At 37.1% G+C, this 22,912-nt stretch overlaps 1 protein-coding gene across 5 annotated transcripts in view; it reads right to left on the bottom strand.

Moving 5' to 3' along the window:
- The window catches only part of KIDINS220 (kinase D interacting substrate 220), a 78,749-nt gene that overhangs the window by 9,376 nt on the left and 46,461 nt on the right, over nt 1-22,912 (bottom strand). For 2 of the 5 annotated variants that reach the window (XM_027890514.1, XM_027890515.1), the window contains exons 23-27: nt 15,642-15,820; nt 11,771-11,997; nt 7,570-7,680; nt 6,649-6,705; nt 182-322 (exon numbers count right to left, since the gene is read on the bottom strand). In XM_027890514.1, coding sequence (XP_027746315.1) covers nt 182-322; nt 6,649-6,705; nt 7,570-7,680; nt 11,771-11,997; nt 15,642-15,820 — 715 coding nt within the window. Of the gene's footprint in view, nt 1-181; nt 323-3,212; nt 3,246-6,648; nt 6,706-7,569; nt 7,681-11,770; nt 11,998-15,641; nt 15,821-22,912 lie in introns of all 5 variants that reach the window. The other 3 variants (XM_027890516.1, XM_027890517.1, XM_027890519.1) reach the window with 3 other exon arrangements.

The following is a 22,912-nucleotide window of genomic DNA, read 5'->3' as shown; positions in this document are numbered from 1 at the left end:
AAAATAAATGCTTGTATTAAAAATGTCCTCCAAACTTGGCATGCACAGAAGCTAGGATGTTGTTTTGACATTTTATGTGTTTCAGTAAACATTTTCAAGAAGAGAGGCAACTAAGTATTTCCTTTTCCTTGTGTACTTCCACGTTTAGGTACTAAACACATTAATGAAATTCCGCTAATACCTTTTTTATTGTTGCAGAGTACTGAGGTAACATGCTCTGGTCCAGACCATCTATCTGCTTCAGCTTCTCACACACAGCTTCCACACTCATTGTGCTCAGAGACACATGTGATCCTCCTGTGGTTGATCCTGGTCCTGTTCCCTGTAATGGGAGAAAATGTGCACATAAGACTTGTTCAAGTACTCAGTACACCTAAAATTTCACAATACACACTAACACAAATCAAGCTGTGTTCAACTACATTTTAAAATTAAGAGATGAGAATAAGAATGCACAGGCATTTTTAATTGCTATCAGAATATCTATATATTGGGAAACCTTTATTATAGATACTTATACAAGAAAAAACCCAAGCATCTTGTGTTCTGCCTCTATGAGAAAATAACTCCCCTAAATCATGTCAAGAAACATAAAAATCAGAAATATTAAGTAAGGGTTAATCAACTTAAAATGCCCCTTTACTCACAAGTTTCCCCCTGATTTTAGTAGGTAGTTTAGTTTTGAGATGTTTGTTTTTTTCAAATAATGCAGATACAACTCAGATTTTCCTGTTTTAAAAACTTTGGCTTTAGTATGAGACAAAGATAACCTAAAACATAACTCCTCAATGATTTGGATTCATTGGGTAATTTTAGCAACATCTGTCCATTTTCCAGAGGTTCCTTAAGCTCCATTTATGCAAGATCAGCCGAGGGGCTGGGTACCACAGTACAGAAACACTCATCAGCACTGCAACTGCCCTCCAAGATACTGCGAGGATACTTCATACATCTCAAACTTTGGCAAGATTTAAATAGAAATTATTTATGATTCAGCTTTGAAAACATAGGAGTTGTTCCGTTAATGTTGCCAGTTTCTGGGAATTTCAAAGAAAGGGTGGAAAACCAAACCAAATGCATCTGCATGTGAATACACTAAGACAGTATGTTCTCTAGAAAACCCCATATACTCATTGGATGGGGACCTGTGCACAGTTACACTAGTGATTCCAAATTCCTAAAAGCAAAATCAGAAACCATTTTATCAGCTATAAAATACCCCCCTACATAGGTACAGAGTACACTCTCCTCCTAGAAGGGAGGCTGCACCCTCGCTTTCTAACATGAAGATTTGGTTTCAGCACTGTAGACCATGCACCAAACAGCTCACTTTGGGAGGATGCAAAAGAGCTTCTAAAGCTTCAGAGCTCATTATCAGATACATAAACACTGCGATGTAAACGTGTGCTTTGACAATCCAGAGTTCAGTGAATCAAGTTTTATTATACTCAAATCACCAATGAAGACTGGTTCTATAATTGCAATACTTTCCCCTCATTTTTATTTAATTACTTCAAAGTTGTTTAATCTTTTAGAATTAATATAAATTAATAGATCCAAATACATTGCTTATGAAAACCAAGGATCATCACAGAGAATGCCATTAACAATATCTGAATTATCTAAACCAGGATATTTACAAAGAATTTATTTAACTGGTAATTCCAAGGCAGCAATCCAAATCCCATTATCTGCTACCATTTAACCTCAGAGTTATTTCTGACACAATGTTATCAAAGGTATCCTGATCTGGGGAGGTCGGCATTCTTCCCAGCTAAACTACTCACAGTTTCAAAGTTTAGATGCTATTACATGTAATTCCCTCAAGTTCTCTGCCAGATGTGCTTGAAATGGACATAAAAATAGCTATCAACTCCATTCAGGAACACTACAGGAGGTTGTTGGGAATTTAAGCCTGGTGGTTCACACACTTGCCTAGAAACAGCCAGGGCACTAATTTTTGTCCCTATGACCATTTATTTATTTTTTTTTTTAGTGTAGTGTCCACTGGATACTACACAGACAAAAGATATCCCCATTTTCTGGGAGGGCAGTCTACCTAAATTATTGCATCAAAATTAGACATTATAATTCCACTGCAGTCTAGGCTCTTAAGCAAGGGTTTAGTATTCCTTCTGAGGACAAGACAGCTACTTTTCAGATTCTGCAATGTCTCCCTAATTAGTTGCCTGCCATACCTAATTAGTTATCATACAGGCATCTAAAGGACAAATTTTATGTCTTAATTTAGTCTGATTTTTAGCACATCTAAAATCTACATCATGTTAAGGATACAAGCCAACTATCAAACTGATGAAGATGACAGGATGGAGCTTCACCCATAAACTATTTATCATATACTTTTATGAACATCTTTATTTTTCCTTTTTAAAAAACTTTTTTCAGTTTTCAGCTTTTCTTCAGAATGCTGGTTTTGTCCATTATTTCCCCACAAACACACTATTTACTATTGGTATGAGTTAGACAAAACATCAATGGAGAAAAGATATTAAGTTAATTCAAATCTTAATTATTTTTGGAAAAAAAGCTTATCAATTAAAATAAAGCATTATAGCAAAAACTACATTGCGGCACTACTAAAATAAATGATCCCTAAGCAATGTATGCAAGCAATTGCCTTTGTTCTCAGAATCTATTAAATACATTTATGATATATCCAGAAATAAATGAAGTTTTAAACACTTCTAATTTAACAGTTCTCCTACAGATCAAAATGGCTTTTTAGCAATCAAGAACAAGCTATTCTTTCTGCATGCATGAAGACTTAGTTTAGAAACTTTGCTTTCTGTGTATAAAAAAAATATGTACAAGAGCTAAAATATTTAGACTATTTTTGTTAAAGTGTGAACTGTTTGAAATAGATGCACATTAATCCAAATCATTCTTTATGAAAAGCACTCTCTGAAGAATAAGTAATGTAATAGCTTTAGGGATATTGTCATCATGTAAGTGAATTAAAACTGTACTTAAACTGACACATTTTTCAGCCTTAGTGGTTTTGTGAGAGATGCTTAGAGAACATTAGTCTGAAAAGTATTTGCCATGCAAAAGCTAAAAGCAGCTTGTCAAAACAAACCTCAAGGCTAGTAATGAGCATTAGTTTACAGACAGCCCAGCATGAAGCGCCAGTATGAGAGCTTCTGAAATGACTCTGAAACAAGTGAATGATAATTCACAGAAAGTGGCTGTACCTGTCTGTTTTTGTTTAACCCAGACTCACACAGCTTTCAGAAAAGGACAAAACAGAATTAAAAGAAACAACAGCTTAAAGCGACATCACACAGGTTGAACATACAGATGACATGCTTTCAAGTAAACAGAGGAAATCACTGTTAGGACAGAAATGGGATATAATGTGATGAAACTTCTAAGACAGATCTTCACAATATACATTTAGGATATGCTATACAAATACTGTTTTCCCATGAGCAGATAACTCTGGTTTGCACTTGTAAAAAACACCAACACTTGCTATATTTTGTTTTGCATAAAAGTTTTATATAATGTTTCTAATTGAAAATTCTGCTTTTAATAAAACATTCTCCGGTCATTTCAAGATCACATTATACCACTGATGTATCTCAAGTAGCTCTTGAAACTTCTGTATAACTGAACCTGCCCACTACCCTCACCCCCACCCAAAATAAAGCAAACCAGCACCACCCACAGAACCGAAAAGTTATTTCTTAGGAGAACAAATATTCAAATCACAAAAACGCCACATAAAAGCACTGGAAAATCTGTAAGAAAACTCCCATGCCATACATTTTCATTCATGCTCAAAGCTTTGAAAATTACTTCCAGTTTCTTAGAGTGCTGTATATTTATCTATACTACATGCTCTGGGCCACGTTAGCTCTCATTCAAAGCACACATACTAACTGCATCTTAAGGGATTAAATATTCAGTGCAGTATGAAAAATGTATTTAAGCAAACAAAGTAATTATATTGCAACAAGCTGCATCCTAACTAGTCACAATCAACAATGCAAACTAAAGCACAAAATCAACTTTATTACAGATAAGCGCTGCTAATGCTAGTTTGATTTCTAACATAATAGAGGATCCTCTGAGCCATTCTATGTTACCATTCCATGTCTGGTAACATTGCAATCCATCTACAAACTCTTCAAAAGAGCACTCAAAAGTTATTCAGGAATAAGCATTTGCTTATCTGCAGTAAAAACAGCAGAAATGCATGTTTGACTCCATCCCCGATGTCAAAGGTTGTCAAAGATACCTTAAGTCTATTTTCATTAGTGATTTAAGCCAATACCCTAAAATTTGCAATGCAGCTTCATGCCAATACAACTAGATGGTATTTGGTAAACTTACCAGTTTGACACCTATGTTTGGATCCATTCAGCAAAGAACAGTTAACTACAGTCTGAGATAGACAAGTTTTATCATCAGTAACAGAATCCGAATATAGAAGAATACAAATATAGGAAGTGGTAGAAGGTGTATCAAATTCTTTATACGGGATGACTGTTCCCAAAATATTCCTCATCTCTCCTAAGCTAACGTAGACTTACACTGATATTATGGGACTAATGATTAGGATCTGAAATTTCAGAACTTGGTCAAATCCAATGTCAGACTGACAACAACACTGAGGCCTTAACCAGATCACATAACAGCCTCACCAGCTCTGTCAACTCAAGCAATAAGCAGCAATGATGATCTATATATAAAAAAAATTATACTCCTGACTAATCCTTTTTTTTTTTTTTGCCCTGTTACAACTCAAACATTCAAAATAATGATTATTTTCTATTTTACACAAAAGTAAAATTGCAACATTTCTGGCTACTTGCCAGTTATGCATGAAAGACAATTTTGATTCTACATGCTCCTCTTGTTTTCAATCACCAAACCAATTACACATCTTGGTTTTTATTAACTACTTTGTGCAGTTTTTTTACTTTATTTAATTACTTTGCATGCACCAAACCATTTAATAAGTAAAGTTGTATCATTTATACAGTAGCAACGACTCATCAATTATGAGCTACCTAAATAGCTGGATGAAATTATTGTACCTATCATCTAGAGATAATTGAGTACATAACACAAGTATAATACTGTTTCTTTTCACAGAAAACTCAATAAAGTTGACAAAAGAAGTTGTTTTAGAATAGATGAAACCCTGACAAGGCATCACAGAAAATACCATACCCTGACTGACAACATTCCTGTCAACTATCTAGAGACTTCAAAAAAAATTCAAAGTCTTAGATTTATACCATAGGTTAAATATTACTAAATCTTAGAAAAGTATATGATCTGATGTGCTGCACTACAGAGACTCACAGTACTTTAAATTAAACTCAAAAATAGATCTAATAAAATCCCCCACTATCGTTATTTCACATAGTTTCTTTTTACTGTTTTAACTCCTATATTTTCTTCCTTACTTACAGGCAATAGATTCCATAACTTACAGGAATCTCTTGAATCGCTGTTTGAAGCTGCAGCCTATGTGTGCTTTAAGATATCAGCAGCAAGCAGAAGAGCAACCAGGTCCAGGGCTGCTGCTGGAATCATTCACTACTTTGTCCTGAGACTAAATCCCACTTTTTCAGGCTTGTGTCCCTTTTCACACTCATGGATACACACACACTTCAGTCATCACTCTAATACTTTTGAAAAAGTCCTTTTTTAAGAAATTTCAATGGTCTGGGAAGAGAATGGGATACTGAGATAAGGAATCAAACACGGGGAAGACATCAGCATCTCCAAAAATAGAAAAATTACTTCCTTCACACAAGGTAGTTAATGATGTGAGAGAGAGAACTTTAGGGTACATTTTCCATTGCATCACCCATACATGGTTGCTCAGTGAAAGTTATGTGCAGTTAAATACAGTTTGGAGTCGGTGTGTTGTTTTTTTTTTCATTGCATAACAATAAAAAGACTTTTTTGCAATGATCTACTAGAAGAAAAAATAACTGAGATCAAACTGTAACTGTTGCCAACAACTATCGGCAGTAAACATTAAGAGAATCATGACAGTCATCTGAACCTCTTCGTTTCAGTAATAAATCATGATCACAACTACATTTAAAACTTATACCATAAAGATGACTTCTTTGTGTGAATACTTAGGATAAAACAAAAACGAGTCATGGAAAAGGTAGCTGTTAGCATTTGGACTCAAGAATAAGCTTATGACCAGCAATTTCTTTTTTTTTCCCATTTCTATCCAAAGTTGCTTTATACAGTGTTACCTTCAATAGGTTTATGTCACCAACTAAAGAAGTAGGGTTCGGGCGAGAGAGTTGACTGAAGCAGAAAAACACAGTTACTTCTAAAATTTAAGCACTGAATGACCAGCTGTCATTCTTCACTCTGTTTAGCTACCACAACACTCTTTACTGAAAGCTCACCACAGCTACTGAGAAAGGCAAGGGGAAAACTACAGGGAAAAAAATAGAATACATCTTACAAGTGAAATATTAGCTCTTAAACTCATTCACGAACTACATTAGTTTTCAACTACTCTATTTGCCCACCAAAGCCACTGATGCAGTGTTAGTGAACTGCAGTTATGATTAATGCAGACTCATTACTGCTGAAAAAGCAATGAGATGCTAAAATTTCCACACCACATGACTACTCATTTACCATTGAGGGGTCTGTGGGTGAAGGAAGCCCCTCAGCAGCATCCTCCTTGATAACATCCTAACAACAACAAAATATTATGGTTTGGGTAAAATGATCAAGGGCTCAACAAAAATTATGAAGTAAACAGTGAATGAGAATGATCTCATAATAATACATAATTCAACAGAAACACATTTGTTTTCTTTAAGTGATTAAAACTGTTACAACCTTTTAACAGCTTTGCTCATTGTATCAATATCCTAGAATTAAAGTGATGGACAAGTGAGGCATTTACTTTTTTATCTTTCCTTAGTTCATAAATCCATTTGAACAGCCATCTGTCAGTAAAATAAATACTGTTAAATAGGAAATGTATTATTCTATAGGAAGGTAGAAAAGTCTGCTCATTTCTCCTTTTCAATGGGTAAAGTTGAATTATATGTACTTGCAAAAACACTGAAGACAAAATGTATTTTGTTTTACACTTCTTTTAACATTTTAATTTGACGTTCCAGTTTCTAGTATTTGTTACAACACTAAAGGATGCAATTTTATCTTCTACAGATACACCAAAGAATTTGTGACATATTATTAGAAAAAAATGGAACATGTTTACAAGTAACACTCATTTTCTTAAAATATTAAACTATATCAATTTTGGTATTATAGTATAATTGGTATTTTCATTTAAATATTATTTGCTGCTATTACTCCTTTAATCTTGATACATGGATGTTAGAATTGGATTTCCTCTGTACAGAATTTCTAAAGTTAAAACAAAATACATTTTACATTACATGTTAATAATACCTTTGCTTAAAATATTTATAATATAAAGCTTATATTTGTCTAATAGAGAATTATCATTAATAACCTTCATTTTCATTACTCACTATATTTATTGTCTAGGTTAGTATTTGAATTACCCTTCAAAATACTTACTAGGCCATTGTTCTGATCTCTGGACAAACTCGTTTTTAGTGGTGGACGTGAGATGAGATGAGAACTGCCAGGGTAATACCTTGGCATGTAAAGATATGGGGCAAAGAATGGCTATGGAAAAAAAAAAAGTGTAACAAAAAAGGGACAAACAATTACACAAATCAAAATGTAATAATAAAATAAAATCATTCAACAAAACACATCCTCTAGTTGAATTTAATAAAGTGAAAACAGAAACTACTAATTGCTTTCTTTGCTTTTTGCATTGAACAGAATTCAGTCAAAAGCTCTGGAGTGAGTTCTTCAAAATCCCTCAGCAATTAGACCCTTTCATTTTCCTCAGAGCCAACAGGTGCTCTGGCATGGTTTTCTGCAGCAACAGAATTGGAATGGTTTTTTGGTGGTTACATTCTAACATCTGTTTTGAGTATGGCAAAAGGATAATTTAAGGAATAATTCGGACAATTTCACTCTCTGACCTTCTAAACTCAAAATCAGATGCTCAGTAAAACCTGCAATCATTAACAATAGCCAGGACAATTGTATCAAACAAACAAAAAGTGTGACACATAATAATAGCATCACTAGAACTTCCCATATTTGTGGCACCCAACCTGAGGGTTTCCACAAATGCTAGATTTTATAAATTTGTAAATAGATTCTTATAGCAGACAGTATTTGAGCTCTGTTTTGTTGGAAATATGTTAGTGCATGTTGTTCAATACAAATATCATTTTAAAGGACAATGTTAATTGAGACTTTGGAAAAAGCAGAATTATAGCACTCATTGCTTTCAACTCATTACCCAGTTCTTAATAAAACCCCCAAAACAAACAAATAAACAAACAAGCAAACAAAATCACAAAAACCTAAAAAAATCTCAAAACAATGGCTGTATTATAGATTTCTGTAGATTTCTATACATAGCATTTCCAAAATTGTATTATCCAGCTATTTAACCAAAAAATATATTATTTGGTTTGTGTTTCTGCACATGACAAGATTCTGATTAATCTACTGCAGCAAATTCAGTAAAGAGTAAATAATTATATAACTCAAGGGCCAATCTATGAGGGCAGAGTAAAATTTGTTGAAATATTTCACTTTATATTTGTCAATAGGAAAAAAAACCTTCTGTATTTAGAAGTAGCTCTCTATGAATTAAGAAATTTAGGTTTAATGTCTGAGGGTATCACTTACATAGATGGCACATGCTAAAACTTTGAACACTTTATGGAAAATAAAAATGGTCCCATATGCTTAGTTGCTAGAAGGAGACTCTGAACACTTTCACACAATTACCACAAAAATTTCATACGCTCCTCCAACGTATGAAGTTATACTATATGCACTGTAACCATTAGTCTAAATGGGGAAGTTTGGTTTGGTTTAAATAGGTAGGAGAACCAATACCTAGCCTTTGCCTTACATTAACCGGTTAGAAAATACCCGGTTAGAAAGATGCAGAAAATTCACTGAACTGAAATGATCCCACTGTCATAAGACATGTTCTAGAAATAATATGAACTTTTTTTTAAAGAGAGATTAATTTCCAGAAAATATAATGGAATAATCTAATGCATCAGTTTTCCACTAAGAGTTTTAAACCATGTGGAAATACCCCAAGCATGAAATGTTCAACGATCATACTGCATTCAAGTGCCCAGCTCTCACTGCAGTACCTGTTCTCTGAAATACACACTGAGCACCCACTTGCTGGTTGTGAGACATCAAACTAGAAAGCAATGGAAAAAAATTTGTCCACTAAGGCAATTATCCCACAATTCTTCCATAATTTCTAATCAAGCCTTGAGCCCACTTCAGCTACTCCACTGCTTCCCGTGGGAATAATTCCCAATTATAGGCTTGAACACTACAAACTCAATCTTCATTTGAAATATGATAATACAGGTATCATAAAAACATGATATCAATATAAATACATATCGGGCATAAATCAGAGTAGAGTTGCTCATCAAGTCTGCACGTAGCCTACAAAACATAGGAGTGGTTATTAGTTTTTCAAGATACCAGAGAATTTTTCTGGAAAAAAAACCAACACAAGTATTCACATACCATTTATTCTAGCTCCCACCCACGAAATCCCAAGGAAGACTTGCCTACTGCTGTGACCTTCCCAATAAGAAAAACGATCTCCACAATGATCGATAAGAGCTGTAATTCTTAGAACTTCAGCTTGTATTCAGGCCATCAGACAGTGGTCAACTGTATGTGTCAGCATAGTCCTACACTGAGAGCCAGAGTGCTAAGCTGAAGACCTGATAAACAGGACCATTTCCTTTACAGTTACCCAGAGGGAGAATGGGATTTTAAATCAAAAATTAATAAATTACATCACTGCAAGTTCAATATCCACAGAACAGAAGAATCTAAAGAACAAAGAAGAAACATATATAATAAAAAAGTGTATTTCCTAAAAATAAACAGAGCATTTTCCCCAACAGCTCAAACGTTCTTTCTTAAGCACAAATGAATGCTTAAAGACAACAGGACAGGAACCCTTTACTGGTCAGAATACGGCACATATCCCCAGAACTTAAGGTGGTTTTGAATAAAAATTCAGCCACTTCCACAGAAGCATTTGAATTCATTGTGCTGTCTCATACCAGTATCCAAGACCTCTCTTGGAAACTTCTACTGGGGAGAGCCTATCCTTCAATTGCCTTTTTTTTTTTTTAAACACCATTCTTACAAGAACCTGGGAAGCAAAATATGATTGAAAATGCTGAAGGAAACAGTCTTTCAGGATGAATTTCCTACTTTTAAAAGGTTCTCATCACTTATCTCAGTATGTGGTGTTCATGACAGTACCTTTATGAGTCTAAAGTAATGAATACAGCTCTCTCGACAATATGTGTAAGTGAAACACTAAAAACAATTACACTTTAGAAGAGTAGTATAAAATTCCAGAGAGAAAGGCCAAAACTGAAGCATTTTAGTCTTCAGCAGGTAAAAAAGTAAGCATACCTGTAAGCCTGTGTATGTACTTCGCACAAATGAAAAAATAAACCGATTGTAAGAACAGTTTATGACTCACCGATAATTGCTTCTGTAATGCTTATTAGAGCCAAAAAAAACCCATACAGGTTTCAGTGGTATATCACCCCAGACTTTAAACCTTGTCATGTACAGTAACACAAAACAGGGCTGCCAATGAAACACCTATTTTAACAAAGTTGAGCTGGTATCAGCACAAATACTCATGTGACAAGTGTTTATCAGTGTTGGACTACTTCAAAGTATACGTCATTTTACGTTATTTTCAACAAAACACTATGTCACTATATTGAAGATATATAAGGATAATTTTAGAATAGGTAACTTAAAACCTTCTGTGCTACAGGTACTTTTTTTTTTTTGCTTTGGTTAATAAACACTGATTTAGGAATGATTCAATTTCCTTTCCAGCTTACTTCTTTATACATTTACCTACAGCCAAATCTACTTAAAATTAAGGCTATTTCCTGCAGATAGAAGTAAGGTATGACTTATTTCAGCTCTTTATGTTCTTTTTACTATAGTACTAAAAAAAAAAAATTTAAAAATAAAGGTTAAAAATATTGAATATATCCCACAAAACCAGAAAGTTTAGACTTGATTTGACTATACAGTAAAGCACTTCATTTAATTTTCAGGTGAGCCATTCCCAGGACTGTGTTTTCTGAGGCTCACAAATAGCTCAAAAATGTATGTTTTATGCAATTTATGTTAATTGCTTTAAACTAGTGCAACACCGGATTAGGGAAAAGATCACAGAATAACTTTAAAAGAGACAAAAGGGAAGACAAACATACATTCTCGTAATGTAGCTCCCCACTTGAATTTCTGTATGTTTTAACAAGTCACCAAGAAAAAGCTGGGATCCCTTTCAATGTCTGTGAGCATGTGAACAACTAAGTAAAGTTTATCCTCCCATCCCTCCTCAAAAAAAAGCCCTAAAATATCCTACAACTGAGCAGTGTCTCAAAATGATTTGACCTTTTTTCCCCTTGTAAATTTGTTTTTACCACATTTCTCCCCCCAGACAACAGTGACTGAACGTTACTGTGAGATTTGTCAACTCCTGGACTTTTCTGAACTCACAAAAAAACTTGCATGGGTATTTTAATATTTTATAGATGGCATCTGCAGTATTACCAGATTAAGTCAGAAGAATGTTAATTGGATCTCGATTATTTACCCGATTGTAAAAGGGATGCTGAGGTCCTGTCATACCACTATAGTAACTGCTATGAGGTTGTGGTGATAAAACTCCGCTATTGAAAGGTCCATTGAAGGAGGTCGTAGAAGAGCAAGCTGATGAAGGCTGACTGAACAGAGATGTTGCTCTTGCAGGTGCCTCGTGTAAAGGCAACGTGGGATAAGGAAGTCCTCCAATATTCATTTGGTCTCTTGCAGCACGAACATCTGAAAAATAAATAGATAAGAATAAGATCTTGCTTGAGCTATTTGGAAAAGTTTTCATTTGTTTGCCAATTCATTCACAGTACATTTTTGTGTATTTAACTCCAATTAGAATTCACCAAGTAGAATGCCAAGTAGAATGTCAAATTTCAGCTGCATTCGGTTGATTTCTCTTGATGATCACATCTACACAGGAGTCTTTAAGACAGTTAGGACGATTCATCGCATAAATTTACGTAGCATACTAAATGCCTCTAAACACTCAGATTTTTTTTAAACCTAAAGGAACCTAACTGTCACTCTCCAAGAGAAGCTGCTCCAGGGTTGGTCTGTTCCATGGCAGAGCAACAGATCCCTCCACAAAGGGGCTTTTTCTGACCCACCAAGAGCTGTCAGTATTCTCACAGGAGGCGTTAATGAAACCGAGGTCCCCAACGCGCCTCAGCCCAGGGAGTGGGAGCGACCATGAGCCCGACGAGGCAGTTAGTGCAGCCGTGTGCACAGGAAGGGGGTAATCACCCCACCGACTCAAGAGGTGAGTTCTACTGGTGGTCATCACCCTCTGGGAAGGAGCTCAGATATGGTATCCACAAGGCAGAAAGTTATGCCCTCTGCCCTTTTCAAGAAGGATGTAACAACCCAGACAAAGGTCCCATCCAGGTCTCAGGCTGCAGGGAGGGCCAGAGCCAGTCACCAGTATAGGACAGCAGTAGCACAGCTGTGTGGAGCATGATCAGGCAGACGATTCTGGACCAGCCTGGTGGCACAGCTAAGTGAGGAAGCAGAAAGGTTAAGGAGCATGAGAGTCCAAGCAGAGAAACTATTGGAACCATGCTCTGGTCTCCCTGAGACAGAACAGCCACCAGAAAAAAAACCACGATCCAGGGGGTCCTGTACCCTCCCCCCCCAGAAGACAGAAGGCAGCTGCGCCAGGTGAGGTTCAGGTTGGACATCAGGAAGAATTCCTTTGCTGAAGAGGTGGTTAAGCATTAGAAGGGCTGCTCAGGGAAGTAGTGAAGTCACCATCCCTGGAAGCATTCAATAAAAAATAACTGGATGTGTCACTTATTGCTGCGGTTGACATGATGGCGTTTGGTCAAAGGTTGAACTTGATAATCTTGGGAGTTTTTTCCCAACTTTAATGATTCTAAGATTGTAAGACAGTATCTCCAAAAGGAGTGAATGTAGCGAAGTTCTCACTCAGGGCAGCAGACAACCCCTCTCCCTTTGCCCATCTCACACTCCCAGGTGCCTCTGTACAATAGGTTTGAGGCTCTGGATGTGAAAGGCCAGTCAGTGGACAATGACAAAGACAGTTCATTACACCAGAGGTAGTCCAAGGGTCAGAAAGGCCTACACCTCATATCAAGACCAGTTTCACAAGGAAGAAAAGACAGATTGCAGTTGTAGGTGATTCCATTCTAAGGGAAACAGAGGGTCCAATATGCTGTAATGAACCATCCCCTTCAGAAGCCTGCTGCCTCCCTGGGACCTGGGTTAAGGATACCACCAGGAAAGGCCTTACCCTGATATGGTCCTTGGACTACTACCCATGACTGGTCTTCCATGTGGCAGGCAATGATGTTGAAAGGCGCAGTCCAAGTGCAATCAAAAGAGACTTGAGGACCATGGAATAATTGGTGAGGGAATCTGGAGCACAAGTTATTTTCCCTTTATCCTTTCAGCTGCAGGCAGTGACACTGTATATTGATACATGGCACCTTGGCTGGTGTCACCACCAACATTTTGTCAGTTTTGATAACAGCAAGGTCTACAGGGCACAAGGCATCAGACAGGATTCACCTTTCTCAAAACAGGAGAGTCTTTGCCCAGGAGCCAGCAGGGCTAATTCACAGAGCTTTAAACTAGGCATGACAGGGGAGGGGGATAATATCAGGCTTGCCCATGACAATCTGTGGATGACACACCAAGGTTAGAGGGATGCAGGGCCAGTGAGGGCTCTCAGCCAGTGGCTCTGTGCTGGAGCACTGGAGCACTCCTGAAGTCTTAGGGAGATCAGCCAGGAGCTCCTGTGGTAATGGAAACCTACAGGGAAACACCAGTGAAAGGGATGTTCCTCTAAGAAGATGACATGGCCAACAGCCCAGCTGAGGTGCCTCTACATCAGTGCACACAGCATGGGCAACAAACAGGAGGAGCTGGAAGCCACTGTGCTGTTAGAAAACTATGACCTAGTTGCTATTCTGGAATCTTGGTGGGAATGAATCCCAAGACTGGAATGTGACTATTGATGGCTACAGGCTGTTCAAAAGGGACAGGGGAGGACGGAGGGGAGGAGAGGTTGCCCTCTACACCAGGAGATGGATAGATTTCAAATTTTAAAAAATAGTAGAAAGGAGGACCCCAGGAACTACTGACCTGTCAGAACCTCTGTGCCTGGGGAGATCATGGAACAGATCCTCCAAGACACATGGAGGACAGTGAAGTGATTCGAGACAGTCAGCACAGCTTCACCAAGGGCAAGTCCTGCCTGACCAACTCAGTGGCCTCCTATGGTGGGGTGACTACATCAGTGGACAAGGGAAGGGCTACAGATGTCATTTATCTGGACTTCTGTAAAGTCTTGGACATGATCTCCCACAACATGCTTCTCTCTAAACTGTAGAGATTCGATGGTTGAATTTTTAGACAGGTAAGAAATTGGGTGGACACTCACATCCAGAGGGTAGTGGTCAATGGCTCAGAGTCACAATGGACATCACTGATGAGTGGTGTCCCTCAGGGGTCCATACATATTTGGATCACTGTTATATAATATGTTCATTAATAGACGAAGGGATTGAGTGCACCCTCAGCAAATTTGCAGATGACACCAAGCTGAGTGGTGCAGTTGACACATCTGAGGGATGGGATGTCATTCAGAAAAACTCAAGAAGTAGACCTATGGGAATATCATGAGGTTTAATAAGACCTCATGCAAGGTGCTGCACCTGGATCGGGGCAACCCCCAATATCAGTCCAGGCTGGGGGATGAACAGATCAAGAGCAGCCCTGCCGAGAAGGACTTGGGGGTGCTGGTCATGAGAGGTTGGACATGAGTTGGCAATATGAGCTTGCAGCCCAGAAAGCCAAACGTATCCTGGGCTGCATCCTGGTGAGATTCCCCCCGGAGCATTCAGCTCTGGGGTCCCCAGCACAGTAAGGACATTGACCTGTTGGAGCGAGTCCAGAGGAGGCCACCAAGATGAACAGAGGGCTGGAGCACCTCTCCTGTGAGGAAAGGTTGAGAGAAATGGGTTTGTTCAGTCTGGAAAAGAGAAGGCTTAGGTTGATGTAACTGCAGCCTTCCAGCACCTGACAAGAGCCCACAAGAAAGACAGAGATCATTTATAAGGACATGTAGTGACAGGACAAGGGGGAATGGCTTTCCTCCATCTGCTAAAGCAGTCTTCAAAGCAAGAATAGCAGATTCTCCTCTCCAAAACAGAGGCTTTAATCTAGTATGATCTGGCCATTACATCAAAGCTACTAAGTGAAACGGTATGGCCTCTTACTGAAGTCAAATCAGACAATCTGAAGGTCTGATTTGATGAACAAATCAGTATTCTGGGTTACATGGAAAGTAGCTGTACTTAAAATAAAAATAAATTATAGAATTGTCATTTTCCATTTAGTTGAAAACATACCTGCAATGATTTCACGTAGTTTGGGATCCAAGTTCACAGTACAAGGCAAAAAGGTTCTTACATCACGTGCAACAAGAACAGGTGTTCGTGAGGATAAAAATACTTCAAAGTTCCGTATATCTGCATCAATTTCAAGTAGAGGTTCAACATCTTTAGTTGTAGGAATATTCTTTGAAATTCTGGGAGGGTGAAATTAGATACATCATAAACCATATTTATTAGAGTATGACTTCATTTTATATAGTGATATTCTAGGGTGAAATACTAGTACATTTGCATCCATTCTCCCTGTTCTCTGGAAAATAAGAGAACCCATAGAGAGCTGCACTGTCTGCAGAAAATTTAATGTAACAGTTTCTGAAATGCAAAAAACCTCAAACTGCTAAACAATCTCATATAATTGTAATCCTCAGAGAAATGTCAAAGAAGCCACAGAGAAGACAAAAATCAGATCCAGAATTCACAGATCAGTAAAATCAAATGCAAAGTCAGGGGAAGTTAACATTTGTCAATGTTAATCTCAAACATCTATTCAAATTCCTATACCCAAAACAGAAAGTCTATGGTTAAAAAAAAAAATCTCTTTTTAAAACTAACACCTTTAGTAACAGAACACTCAGACATCTTTAATGTTGATCAAAATCCAACCGTGCATCCATGGTAAAAAGTGGGAAAACAATCACCTGCTTTTAAGTAATTCACCTTCTAAGAAAGGAAGCCACAAAGGATAACAACAAAACCATGAGACACAATGTAAGTAAGGGACTGTTCATGCATTATGACTATTATCAAGCAACAGTGGGGGTTTGGTAAGCACTTGTATAAAGGGGAGTTTCAGGAAGGAACAAGGAGAAGGATTAAATGTTAGTCTTGTGGAAGTTTATGAAAAGCTCCTACCAAATGGAATCAAGTGATGGAAGCTAACATGGTGGGTCAGATGGACCTATCTTATTTGATATCTCATCTCATAGTACCAAGATCTCATCCAATATCAAATGAGAAATGATAATCTAAAGATTACTAAGATAAAAAAATGTTTCCCACCCCTAGTTTAATGAAAATGGAAACAGTGAAAGAATGCACTGAGAACAGTGAACACAGATACAGTAATGGCTAAAAAGTGACTGTCACAGCACTCTATTTGGATACCAGTGAAGTAACCACATTGTAGGTAAGGTAAAAATAGAAAAAATACATAAAGATGAAAACCCCTATACAAATACAAAACTAATGATGCATCTCAGTAGTTAATGGCTTTTTCCAAAGACATATTATGAGTACAGTGCCATGAAAAAGCGTGACACCATAGATATGCTGAATGTTCTATGAGCTGCTGCAACTTGTCAAAAAGAAGAAGTTAGCACAGCACGACGGAAGTGTAAGAGTTTTCTCTGACTACAGGGCAATTAAAGCAGCTAAGTGCTGCCATGCAGGAGTGCACTGATGCACGGACAGGAAGGGAGGAACCCTCATGCACACCCAGTAACTTATCAGTACAACCAGGAATCTCTTACATTAAATAAATTCACACTTGTGTCTGTGAAGAGAAAAAAATGTAACACTTATAAGAACCACCCAACTGGTTGTAATTGAATTGTATTTTTAACAGACCTAATGAACTAAGTCTGTCATTAGCTGAACAATCTTACCTTATTTCACAATTTAATCATTTTTTAAAAGCAACAATTTTTTTTATCTTTATTTTTCGAATCTCCATAAAAGGTAGAATTGTATGTATCATGGGATTTTTCCATAGACAACAGTGGCTGATTTACACAGAATACTTAGCATTTAATGTTAAGAGAAATAAAACAATTGAGGATCAATGCTAGATGCCTGAAGTGCAACTCCTTCACATTAAAAAATGTATTTCAACTGTGTGTTAATTTTTCAGTATGATCTTTCAGGATAGTCTTGCCATATACTAAAAGTAGAATTAACGAATTCCTATAATTTTTACCAGAAAACATCTGAATGGACCACGTACCTAACAGATGGAGGATACTGCAATACCATGCTGTCATAAACAGTGTCTATGAATAACTTCATTCATAGTGAGAAGTTACTTCTACAGCACAGGAAAAATGTAACAAATATAAAGCATAAAAGCAAGTGTAGCCTATTCTAACAAAGGTTCTGATCCTTTAAATCGTTATGAGATGTTGTCTGGATGGCAGTGGGATTATCCACTTTGGGGAATTTCAATGCGTGTAAGGCTTCACGGGCTCCAGCCTTATGAGAATAAAAGGTGGTTTTATAAGAAGCCAAACTTGACAACCAGAAGTAGGTTACAGTTTCAAATAATGGGAACAGTTCATTCTCTGGCAGCGTTTAAAGAAATCTAGTAGAAGCTAAAGTAGTGCTAACCTCAAGAAGTGAATGGTTAAAAGAAAAAAATAAGAACATTGGCAGTATCAAAGTAAAACTTGTACACTCCACAGAATCTCAGAATTTAATATTTTACACTAATTTTTAGCTACTACCTTAGGTTTTTCTATTTTGGTTTACATAAAACTAGAACTAAACTGACTGAATGTGTTTGTTTTTAATCTAAGAACAGAAACATAAAAAAGGTAAAATCGCTAATGCATGCTTTATTTATATATATCAGTTACACAGATTTACTGTGAGTTTTCTAGACAAGAGTTCAGCACTGGCAAAGTAAAAATTAAGTCACTTTTTAAGTCAGCGACTGAAGAGTTAAAGAGTGGCCTACTTCAACACTTAAATCTACAAAATAAAAAGCCAAAAGAGAATGTGACATAGATTTAAATAAAACACACAGCTGATGAATCACATGAAACAAATTATCTGAATTTTAATGCCAGCTCTACTTAAGTCTGAATGCAAACAGTGTTCCGAACACGATGAACAAAGCTACTGTTCAGAAGCCAATAGCCCACTGCTGGTGTGCAGATTGAAGTCTCTATTCTAACCTCCTGAGCTCCATGTCTTAAACTACGTCTTTGAAAGAAATATTTATGTAAATGATAATCTTTTGGCAAAGAGCCACAAAACCCATACGTGCCTGTACTTCTCAGATAAAAAATAAAAGGTTAGCATGTAAAGCACTTTAGGAGTTACTTTTTCTAAAACATAAGCATGCAGATCTAAAAATAAAGCACTGTGAACACCTTATTCTCATTTTGGGGCTAGATTCCTGAGGCAAAAGAATTACTTTTTAAGTCAGAAACATCAAAAACTGTCAGTGTTACAGAGTGTTTGTTTCCAAAGAAACTACTTGAACTTAAAAGGAATTAGGCCAAAGCAGAACATTACACTGACAGAAGTGAACCTTAAAAATTCATTTCACTACTTAAAATTAAAAAAAAAAAAATTCAATTAAATTAAAACCTGTTTTCATTGTGGATTAAGTTATATTCCAATAATGATGGATTATTTCTGGCTTTTTCCTCATATACAGATAATTTACTACAAGAACACAGAGTTACATCATCCTATCTTCCATTCAAGAGACTGTAAAAATTTGATTCAGTTTTTTTCTAGTTTTGTTCATCTTGCACTTCCATGACTGACTTGGAAAATAACCACTGTGGTCCAACAGTGTGTCCAGCACTGAATGTTGCCAGCATAGCACAGGCTATACATGACATTGCCCATCTATTCACCATCTACTTCACCACCCAACCAGGTGGTGGCAAAATGGCAACAGCATCAATTACTTCCACCTGCACTTGAGGCTGCACTGCGCCCACACTGCCTGTGCCATCGGGAATTGTCAGGCCCTGGCATGTGCCAACAGGTTCCACCATCTCTTCCCCCAGCCAGGGGTTTTGGGGCCTGTGCTCAAGGCTGGCTCTGACACAGTGCAGCCAAGTGACCTGCCATCTGACTGCGGTAACATGAGCTGTGAGAATCTTCACTGGAGGCTCCTTCACCTCAGTTAAGAACAGCTTTAAAGCTCAGGCCTTGTCCTTGGTCCTCGCCTGAGTTACATCTATGTACCTTTGTCTTGACCTTGACCCACTGACCTAAACTCCTGCCTTGGCCTAAAATGTGCCCTGTGGCTAACAGACCAACTGGGCTGTTTGCTGTCCCTGGTTACTGTCACTGAACTTGCTCTGATTTTTCTGTTTGGCTACCGTGGGACTGCACTCCTTGGTCACAAGGACACTGCCCTGCCTGCCCTGCTGTTCTCCTCAGCTCCCACTTCGCCTTCTCTCACGGAGCCGCCTGCCCTACTGTTCCCAGACAGGTGGAAGGTTGACTTCGCTGCTCATGAGAAGAGTCATTAAACTTTTTAACTCCATAAAAATCAACAGACTTAATTAATTGCTATTAAATAATAGAGCAACAGAAGGCATGTGCATGAAGGCATGTCACGTTTTATCTAGCATGTGCTTTTTAAATTTTTCTCTCAATACAGTGTAAAATGTTGTTTAAAATAATAAAATAACTTCTCATTAAAAATTATAAAACTTCACTTTTTCTAGAGGTTTGATACAAAGAAACATAATAAATAAACAAATACTCTTAATATAATGCTCCAGGAACTTTGCAGTACTATCAACATGTCAAGAGCAGTGCTGCAAATATTCCTTCAAACTGAAATTTGCAACAGGTCATTTGGACACCGAAGAAGAACATTCACTTATAAACACACTTGTGTAAAGACAGGAATAAAAAGTCATCACACACTCAATACTAAAACGTAAGGGAATAAATGCTTTATCTTAACAAAGAGCAAAAAAAGAGAAAGCTATAGTTTGATAGATCTATCTAGACAAAAATTCAACTCCCCTCAGTGCATATTAAGCAGAAGAGACTTCACTGAACAGATGCAATAGCTATTTAAAAACTCCTATTACCATAGGTATTCAGGAAAGCTTGCTTTGCAGAAGTGACTCTATCCAATTCAAATACCAGCAGATAAAGCACCTCTCCTCAGTGTTGCTTTTAATCATTTCAGAAAGAAAAAAAATTTCATCCTTAGAAGATTGATATTTACTAAACTAATCTCCCACACCCAGTACCATGCAGTGTCACTAAGCCATATTAAAAAGCTCTATTTTTAATACAACTTTCCAGAACACACCCTACACTGGCATTCTTTATAATTAAAAGTGTTTATAATTTAAAGTGTTCATGCAGTTACAAATGCCCAGATTCATTCACAGTTTTGCAGTGCTATTTGAATTACAAAAGGCAAAAGAATTTTTTAAAAAATTATTATACTTATTACAGAGATGAAAAAGCAGTGAAACACAGTAGCACAGAAGAATCTAAGATTGCTCAAAGCTGATCTGTAACCAAAAAAGTAATTTTGTATCACAAGTCCAACAAGATCACTCACACAAGTGAATTACAAGAATACTGTTTTAATCTGGTTTTGGCATTTTCATCACTGAATGTCAGCTACAAAGTTCCCTTATGGTTTTATGCAGGTATTCTTTTAGTCAGTGCCTTCACCTGTATGAATTCAGAAATCCAGCAAATATTTGCAGGTCCTCTAGCATCAGAAATAGCCAGGATTTACCCCAGTCTCTAGCACAGGACTCTTTGCTGGGGCTACACCACAGGATACAGCTAAACCTCGGACAGAACACTCCTCCTCCAAAAGTCCACAGCAAAAACTTCACTCACAGAAGCACGAGTTCCACTTCTCAAAGTCAAAGACTATCAATCTGTTACAAATGCTATTCAGAAATGGAAGGCAAAAAGGTACAACTGCTAAACTACATTAACTTTAGGGTTAATAACCAAGACCCAAGTCAAACAGAACCAAGGGCACACTACATCCTTTATACAGCATTTGGATTACCTGATCTATTCCTTATCTTGCCCTTCTGAAGCAGCTTCTTGTAACAGAGTTGGCCTAACGAGGCAAATTTGTTCTATGAGGTATATGAGCAAGTTGTTGCAAGGAATACCAGAGCATCAGCTTTCAAAGAACTTGATATTCCACGCTACTGGTCAGTGGCAGACTTTTATTGCAATATAAAATAAAAGTAATTTCTGAATACAAAGCAAGTATTTTATCTCCTCTTTTTTCCCCCAGGAGATAGATTACATCACATTTATTGTGGGTTTAGGCCAGGATATGGGCTGCTAGCAGTATGTAGCTAGGAGATGCATTTCCAGCTAATCATCTTACTTCACCATGTTTTCCCATCAGGTTTTGAATAAACATTCTGCTTGGCAAAAATGTTCAGGAGGCACAAAAAGCCATCACCTCCAATTTTATTTCCCAACTTAATCAATTCCCCCCAAAATAAAGAAGTCTGAGGAATTGACTTACACAGGTTTAAAATAAAGTTTTCTTCCCTGACATAATGTTGTTAAAATTAAGCCTTTTGTATTCTACCTTAAACAAGTATCAATCAGGGGTGCTTGGAGGGACATGAAAAACACAGAGGAACATTTCTGACAGATGTCATTAATGCACATTAACTATTCTGGAAACATCTAAACTTATCTGGAAAGTATTTTCAAAATATGACTTATTATTTTATATTACAAAGATACATTAAAAAAAAAAAAAAGAAGCTAAAAATATTCCCCTTTCTTGTTTTTATCAGCTTTTGTTCCAATCCTTTTTCTCTCCCTACTACCTTCTCACCTGAACTTCCATGTCCTACTTCCATGACTGCTTGTCATGTCCTCTAGTACTTTACTTCTTTTAGCCCTGCCTCATATAAGCCTGTTTAGGAGACAGTTTGGGCATCAACCACCTACTACTCAACTGGTGCATTGACTTTTAACACTGAGCACACACTATTAGCACAGTAAGAAACATAATAACTTCCATGTGCCCTGCATTTTAAGTAGGAGGAAATAAAAGGAAACAGAAAAACAAAAAGCAGGTTAACTATTTCAGAGGTAATGCCTCACTGCGAGGTCCACAAGAATACGAAGTTGTCTACTTAGAGGAAGTGATTTATTTAAACCTGGCCTGGGCAAAGATGATTGCAGAGAACATTATCATCAGAGTGATGAATGTGGCACCTTTCATAGCTTTTTCATTTTTAATTTCTATAATCACTAAATAGCTACACTTCTTAAATTAATACATCAATAGGTATTAAGCAACTCACAAATCCCTCAAAAGTTCATTTCACCCTTTTTATTAAAAGACATTTAAACAGTGTCAAAACTGGAATTAACATAATAACCTTCCAGAAAAGTTACATTTCAAATGATCTTGCTCAATTTTAACATTGCTAGAGATGTGCTGAAAACATGTAACACACTTCTCTAAAAGAATAATTCAATAGATACTTGTCTAAAGCACTGTAATGAAAAAGTAGACA

This window comes from Empidonax traillii, unplaced genomic scaffold, assembly GCF_003031625.1.
Source record: "Empidonax traillii isolate 1590-97213 ecotype Southwest subspecies unplaced genomic scaffold, ASM303162v1 scaffold291:size1517763, whole genome shotgun sequence".
In the NCBI taxonomy this organism is placed as follows: Eukaryota; Metazoa; Chordata; class Aves; order Passeriformes; family Tyrannidae; genus Empidonax; species Empidonax traillii.
Note: the sequence above shows the minus strand (reverse complement) of the source record. Positions and strands in the feature narration are given on the sequence as shown.